Source organism: Rhagoletis zephyria, unplaced genomic scaffold (assembly GCF_001687245.7).
Source record: "Rhagoletis zephyria isolate East Lansing unplaced genomic scaffold, Rhagoletis_zephyria_1.1 Rzeph_scaffold_06037, whole genome shotgun sequence".
NCBI lineage: Eukaryota > Metazoa > Arthropoda > Insecta > Diptera > Tephritidae > Rhagoletis > Rhagoletis zephyria.
The window spans coordinates 29157-37755 of NW_016163120.1; the positions used below are offsets into that span (position 1 = coordinate 29157).

Here is an 8599-nt window from a genome sequence, read left to right on the forward strand (position 1 = left end):
TAACGTAAGAGTTCGATAATAGTTTAGAGCAGGCATACACGCAAAAAACTTGCACGTGAACTGAATTTGTAAAACGAAAGAAAAGACGAATTGGGCCTTATGCATAAAACTTAAAAACAAAAGTTGTTTCTGAAATTTTCAGACCGTTTATTCAATTTGTTCAAATAAATTTAAGTAAAAGGAATGAAATTTTAAGAAAAAGGAATTGCTAACAGCCAATTTAAGGAAAGCAATTTAAGTAAAATATGATTTTATTTTTTTGAATTTGATTAGGATATTTACAGAAAACGCATTTTATGTAAAATTCGTAGTCCTAAAACAAAAATACTTACATAAGGTAATCCGCACATTCACTCCTAATCATAGTTACGTAGTTATCGTTTCGTTACGCCGAAACGAATTCATGACGACTCGACTTCTGCACACTTGAGCGCCCTGCATTAGGCTGGAGCTCCATAGGTAAGCGTATGCCTGTTTTTGCGAGATCCGTTGTGTGTGCTTACAAACGTTTGAAGTTGTCATTTCGACAAATTGGTGCAGCTGACATACTCATTTTTATACGTATTTATAAATAAAATACTTACCAAATTATGTACCAAAATAATATTAAAAAGGCAATAGCAGCGAATACTAAGTGCCGAAATCAACCATGATTCAATTATCACCGAGGTACACCTCCGGTAATCCGATAGGAAGAGTATGGTGGTTGTTTTTGTAATAGTATACATATTCCCCAAAAAGTTTTGATATAAAGATATACAAATATAAATCTGGGTTGTTCGGGCAGAGACAGTTTATAAATGAGAAGGCGTATTTTCAGTGTGAACTTATTGCCGCCAGAAATTTCGAGGTGCGGTCGAGCAAATATACCACTCGTCGACGAAATGCACCACTCGACGGACGGTGTTCTCTGACGTTCTCCGGTTCGGGTTACTACTGTCGTAGAAACGGGAAGAGTATGGTATACGCTGGTCCTTAAATTGTTTAGATTCGGTTTCTTAAATGAATCATACACTACTGATTTCACTCATTCTAATAAAAACGATAGTGTTATAGATTGTCTAACGCAATATATATACCTTAATATAGAAAGGCCCTAACAGTTTTGTTTCTTTATAGAGTAGATATAGAGCTATATAAAAACCAAAAATATTTAGTTGCAAATTTCTTCAAAACGTTGGCCATTTATACATACTGATATATATTTATTGATGTAGTAGCTATTTTTTAATTCTATTAGGTCTCTACCGACTTTTGTGCAAGGCTGAATTTCGAAAGAAAATCAGTTAGGGCTATTTTTTTACATTAAGGTAACGATATATGTACACATACAAACATATTATACTAGATGCTTGGGCTGGCACAATCAAAAGTCTCAAATAAGAAATTTAATTCGAATGGCTTTCTTTTCGTTTTAATAAGTTATATTTTATAGATTTAATACATATTTTAGTAATCTTGCATTTGATCATATCATCAACTAAAGCTTAACACAAGTACATACTTAGGCATAATTATCTAAGTGCTTATGCATATAAGTATGTATGCATGTGCATAAATTATGAATGAATATGTTTTGATCAGCATGCGTATACAACTTACTATACAATTAGGCTGACATAATCAGTATATTTAACATGTTGAAATTAAAATGATGTTTTTCTTCTAATTTGCAAGCAGTTAGCTTGCATTAAATATACAAAGCAAGGAGCTTTACCAAAGAAAAAATGGCAACGCTTTGATTACAATTATTAAATGTACTATACATATGAGTCATTTAAATCTACTTAAATACATATAAATACCAAATGCTAGAGTTATGATTGTAATTATAGATTCGCACGTTAATGAGTAAAGTATTCTCTGCCTCGGCCTTCCTCAACTAATTTTGCAAGCATATTTATATGTACATACATTAATTAAATTAATCGATACCTACTGTAATGCAAAACAGCCTTGGCTCAAAACCGCTAAAATGCGTCCCCCCTTGCATTTTTTGGAAATCGAATTTCACAAAAAAAAAACCAAAATAGCACTAAGGTGTGGGCGGATTAGGCAAGAAGAACTGCCTAGTAGTCATTTGTTTAGTTTAAATGTAGTAGAGACGCACAATTGATTTGGTAATAAGTGTATCGTTGTCATAGAAACTGGTTTGAATTGTGACATTACCATTTAAGACTTTTGCTGGCATCATCTGCGACTCCGGTGCCGCTTCGATTGTCGATTGCCAAGTGTTTGTAGTGTTTGCGCCAACCCAGCCCATTTCAAAAAACCATTCTTCCATTATGCGACCTTTAAAAAGTACTTTTTGGTCAAGGCGAAAGTTTTCCATTGGTTCAATTGTGCTGAAGTTAATTTCACGAGACACTGCCCGCAAATCCAATATTTTGATTGGCACACGCGCTTCATGCTCAACATCTGGTGACGAAAAGTCCTTGTTCTCCTGCCAAATAACCTTTCCCGAATCTGCATCGCGGAGGATCATATAGTTGATTTGAAAACCCTTTTGGATTTTTTCACCAGAAGCCATCTCGGTATCCTCTGAGCCCATGGTTTGTGTTTAAGAAGATCACTTTACAATTGAGTTATAAATAAATTAATATATTTTTTTCTTCGTTTTTCACTCACAACCAATGTAAAAACCCGATTGACATTTTGCTTTTTTCATTTCTGCAATAACTCTTCTTCAAGCAAATGAGTCGTTCACAATAATACATATGGCGTGATACAGGAATCAACACATAAAACAAATACAAAACGGAGAATACCAAAAGACTGCAATTATTACTACGTTTATGCGTAGGCCAATTCACGAAATCATTTAATCGATTTTGGTCAAAATTGGCTGCATAAATGCAATTTCATGAGTTCAATTATACACGAAAATTAACTATGAATTTTGGCATAATTTCATGAAATCGTGAAGTGCTTAGTAATGTTCCGATACCAGTACCTAGAAGTAAATACTCGAGTACCTCTACCAAGTACCGATTCATTTTTGTACTTCGATGCGTGTGTATAAAGGCCCGTCCACATAGAACTTTGGCGTTGCGTTGGCGTTGGCGTCGCTTCAACAGCTGACTATGAATACATGAATTCAAACGCAGCCGTCCACATAGCCAAAATTCGACAACGCTCACGCCAACACAAAGCAAAAAGATGGCCAACTCTCATCTTTTCGCGTGCGTCGCTCGTCAGCTGTTGCAAATAAATAAAATTATGTGAAATATTTTCCTTTTTAATCAAGTGCGGGCAAGAAATATCGTTTTTAATGCAATTATTGATATGAAATATTAATTTATCTGTCGTTAGTATGTTAATGTAGTGGCCCAAGCATTCGCTGCCAAGCGCTCATTGTAGCAAGCATACTTTTAACGTGCGTTCTGTCAAACCAACGCCAACGCCAAAGCCAACACGAAAGTTCTATGTGGACCGGCCTTAAGTACTTCATGGGTATCGAGTACAAAATGCAAGTATTTACTTGTTTGCTAAATTTGGGAAAATCGATTGAAAAAAGTTGTTTTTATTTTGAAAAAAAAAACCATTCAAGATGAGTCCCGCTCGATTTTGCGAGGGTTAAAACTAAATGAGCGAACGAAAGTGAAGAATAAAAGCCGTATCGAATTGGAGGAGGAAGTGGCGCCAGCCTATGATTTGCGGAAGCACCGTCCAGAATTCGTTTTGAAACAGAAGAATCAAATACAAGAAATTGATCAGCTTTCTCATTGCTTAACGTCTCCTGTTTCAGCATTTTCAAGTAACCCCATTTCAAAATACCCTGGAACTGCAGATCCATAGGTCGCTGGTTCTTATCCGGCTCGAAGGACCATGAATAACTCAGTAAGAGGAGACCAGTACGTTTGCATGTATGTATTTATATTAAAAAAAAGTTTTATTATATGGCAGTTGAGAAGTGCATGTGCAAAACTTTTATACATTTAATAGAGGAAATTTTTGCAAATGCAGCAGTACATAGCACGCATTTAGGCGCCTGGTGTTAGCAAACGCTATTATAAAGAAGGGAATCAAACGGCATTTTCAGCTTGTCATAAGCCTTTCATCGCTGTATCGATGGCTGAGTGGAAGATCGACCTATCTCGGCAGCCAGTTCGAAAACGCTCTATCTCAAAAAACTTTTCAAAAATGCCCTACTTCAGAATTTAATTGAAAAACACCCTATCTCGAAATTCGGGTCAAAAACGCCCTATCTCACTTCAAAATGTATTGAAAATATGCTGATATAGGGTGTTTTTGAACCGACAGCAGAGATAGGGCGTTTTTGAAACGAGTTCTGAAATATGGCGTTCTTGAAAAGTTTTTTGAGATAGAACGTTTTCGAACTGGCTGCCGAGATAGGTCGATCTTCCACTCAGCCATCGGTATGTTATATTGTATACGGCCTTTGAACTAAAATTTCTCGTCCAAGTACTTTCGAAAACAAGTAGAATCGAGTATTTCCTAGCGATACTTTGAGTAGCATCGAGTTTTTCTCTCCGATACTTTCAATGAGTAGAGGCATCGAGTACCAAAGAACGTCACATACCAGCACCATATCCCCTACTGCTAACGGCTTCACCGGCTTCCACCATTTAGTGCTGCGACACAAATCAGGAGGTATTCTGCCAGCCACGTTTTCCAAAACTGGTTGCTCTAAAGGACTCCTCCTCAGTGATGCCAGACATTCTCTGTTAAAAATCCCACGAAAATGGGGAAAAAATCCCTCAATTACCCACAGCTTAAAAATTTATCCCACAAAATTCCCAACGAATTTAAACATATACATGTTTCAGTAGTAAAGAAGTAAAATTCATTAAAATAATAATAATAATAATTGGCGCTTACACATATGTGCTTCTCCTCCAATTTGTGGCGTGCCCCTTGTTGTTGTCACACAAAGGGGAGGGACCTACAGTTTTACGCCGACTCCGAATGGCGAGTGTATTTTTATGAGATGCTGTTTTTCATGGCAGGAATACACTCGGAGGTTTGCCATTGCCTGCCGGAGGCCGACCGCTGTTAAGAAAAAACCCCTTTTTCTGCATTTTTTTCACTCATTCATTTTTTCACTTTCATTTTTTTGCTCACTTGTTAAGGGCCTAGAAGATCTATTTGGGACTTAAAAATTGAAGCACATTCATATGCTATTTAACATTTGATCAGATAATTTGTTCCGCTTTTTACATGAAACATTCTTTCTTACTCAGCGCTTGAATTGGTTAACGTAAGAAAATTTTCGAAATTGTCCTTATACTTTTTAACAATTATATACCATTTCATTCCACATCACATCTTCAGAAAGATTAATTACGTAAGAATGTCGAATATTCTTAAATTTAAATCAATTATGCAACAATAACTGCATCAAAAGAAAATCCCTTATTTATTTGAAATGCCCCTTTTTTCCCTTTTAATAATTTTTGTTGCAAAATATCCCTCAAATAGGGAAATTACCCACAATCTGGCATCACTGCTCCTCCTGAGGATGTGGTGTCTGCTCGGAGTTAGATGTATGTACCTAAGAGAAAGTGGTTAGGGGTTAGTGGTTCTTCATTGAGAGCGTCAAGCGGTATATCCGTTAGGGGTCCCGAATTCACGACGTTTTCTGCTTCACACATTACGCTATACAGTGTATGTTCCGGTAACTGCTCGTTAGTTAGTGCATGCAGCATCACGCGCTTTACGCTAAGCACTGAAGTTCTTTATACACAGTAAACAAGTATCAGCACTCAGATCTCTAGCTATCTACAGATGAACGGCGCGCGTGGTCCAGCATGCAAATAATGCGATCCACCTTTTCTCTGTTCGCGTGCCGGTCACAATCGTGAATGGCCCGATATAGTCTAGCCCCACATACGAGAACGGACGAACGAAGGACATGACAGACATCTTCTTCCTGCCTTTCGAACTTCTTCGCGAGTGTGAGGTATCCAGTATTTGCGGCGCAACTCAGCTATGATCGTGTTTTGATTCTGATGCTTCCATATGCATTACAATCGTTCGAATTCATTGCCCATACAATAGATAATTAAGTGACAGTTCACTCTGTTCCGTTACTTCCATTATAATCCAGGTGTCCCAGAACGCCACCTATTGAATGAATACCTTTACATTTGAAGCTTGATCTGGCTACCCTGTAAACTGATCGCTGTTTGCCTTTCTGCTTATTCGTCGTTTCCCTTTGTCCTGTATCGCGGCGAATTCATTCGCCCTCATTTATATTCTGTCCTTGTAAAATTTGTTTCATTCGTTGGCAAGCACCCGGAAAGGCACACAGCGGTGAGTAAAACAATTCAATTTATTAAATGTGTATTTACGTGCTAAGTTTAAATAACTTTATGTTTAGAAATAAACCACAGCTATCGCAAGTAAATCAAACGTGCGTTAAATTCGTTTTTATTGATCCGGGGCCAACGACAACTTTATTTCGCTTATTGCAGCAGCAGCGCCAATGCTGTTTCTTTGATTTGCCAGCGAAGCCCTACGCTACCGGTATTTTGCAACGGCCACTGCAGCGCCTCCGTTATTTGCGGTCGTAGCATTACTGTTCGTTTTTTCACATTCAACGCATTTGGGATTGTTAAATTTTTTTTGCCGCCAATCTTTGTTATATGTGCAACGTTTGCGATATCTCTAAAATTCGACTGCCACATACTTTCCTCCACTTGTGATACATAAATTTGTTTGCCGTCTTCACCTCCACGCATGGAACGGACACCGCCACGTAGAAGCGCCCGCCTCATGAATAACACCAGCATTAACAGCAACGCATTATTATCGCCAATATTGGAAGCGTCATTTAACACCGCAGTAAAAAATAGTTCTAACGTGCCCACCAGTGTCTCTAGTACAGCCGCCACAACCGACCAAATGCCTATCGACGATGGAGCCCCAGCCGTTCACACGGTCGCAGGCACCGACTCCGTGCCGGTGTCACGCTAAATCCCCGAAAATAGCTTCGACGACNGCAGGCACCGACTCCGTGCCGGTGTCACGCCAAATCCCCGAAAATAGCTCTGCTAGTCATAACTTCGACGACATCGAGAGACGCATAGCCATGCTGGAGCTCCACTTGAGGGACACCCAGGTACAGTTGCGGGAGCGTGAAGCCCAAAATGAAGTTCTTCGAGCAGCGTTATTGAGAAACGGTAGTTCTGCCGTTACTTACGCCAGCAGCGTAGTCGCAGCCAGCACCTACGCCGCAGCCAGCACCGCCAGCGCCGCCGCGGTCAACGCAAACGCAATTCGAAGCACCGCTAGCAAACGCACTGCCAACTAACGTACAGTCGGGTACCTCTACGCCCTTTATTGAAGCCCCATTTATGCCGCCGCCTACCTCGGTGAATTCGTACAGTTTTATACCACGGCCCGTTATTTGTAGCGCAATGTCTGGTAATTTGCGCAACGCTTCAGAGCTCCCCACGAACGACGTATTTTCATCGCAGTCATCGAGCGCTCCGATACCGACAACTCAGGCCAACGGGGCTCACGCAAACTTACAGTGCTCACCAAATAATTTTAACTTCCCTAAGAAATTGCTAGACTTGCCTGATTTTAGTGGTAGACCGGAAGACTGGCCCGTGTTTTATGCTGCGTTTATGGAGTCGACGGCGGCATATGGGTATAGTAATTTTGATAACAACCAGCGTCTTCAAAGGTGTTTGAAAGGCGATGCGCGTGAGACGGTGAAATCGTTGCTGATCCACCCTAACAATGTTGGATGCATTATTGAACAGTTGAAGTTCAGGTTTGGGCGGCCAGAGCAACTGGTTCGTAGTCAGTTAGCGCAGGTTAAGGAAATAGCGCCAATTTCCGAGAATTTTTTGTGTAAGCTAATATCGTTTGCGACCAAAGTGAAAAACGTTTGTGCTTTCTTGCAGTCAGCTGGCGCCGAAGATCATATCTCCAATCCGATGTTGCTTGATGAAATTATCGCGAAGTTACTCATGAGCAAACGCATTGAGTGGGGCAGGTACGCCACCGCCCTGCAGATGCGAGCTACCGCACTACATTTTAGTGATTGGCTTACATCACTTGCCAACGTTATATGCACGGTTAACGATGAATGTCAACATCCTGCTCGTGAGCCCAAACGCCGCATGGTACTCCACTTGGACGAGACGATGTCGAGAAAATGCCCGTTCTGCCAGGGCCAGCACAAGCCAGCTGACTGCAAGCGCCTAATTGAAGCAACGGTGAGCGATCGATGGACCGAAGTTAAATCCCGGCGATTATGTTTCGCCTGCCTAAATGCGGGTCACACTACAAGCAGTTGCAGAAGCCGTAAGCTTTGTGGTATCGATGGGTGCAATCGGGCACATCACAGATTGCTCCATGAGTTCCGGTCAGAGCGCCCGTCAGCTCCACCCACGTCATCGTCACGANCCAGGGCCAGCACAAGCCAGCTGACTGCAAGCGCCTAATTGAAGCAACGGTGAGCGATCGATGGACCGAAGTTAAATCCCGGCGATTATGTTTCGCCTGCCTAAATGCGGGTCACACTACAAGCAGTTGCAGAAGACGTAAGCTTTGTGGTATCGATGGGTGCAATCGGGCACATCACAGATTGCTCCATGAGTTCCGGTCAGAGCGCCCGTCAGCT

The 8599-nt window shown here is 40.7% G+C and overlaps 1 protein-coding gene across 1 annotated transcript; it reads right to left on the reverse strand.

The window, feature by feature from the left end:
• Positions 1-1392: 1392 nt before the first annotated feature.
• On the reverse strand, positions 1393-2703 carry PrBP (Prenyl-binding protein). Its single transcript, XM_017628575.1, has one exon. It carries the CDS (start codon positions 2549-2551, stop codon positions 2090-2092), a length of 462 nt encoding a protein of 153 aa, XP_017484064.1. The 5' UTR covers positions 2552-2703; the 3' UTR covers positions 1393-2089.
• Between the last annotated feature and the right edge of the window lie 5896 nt (positions 2704-8599).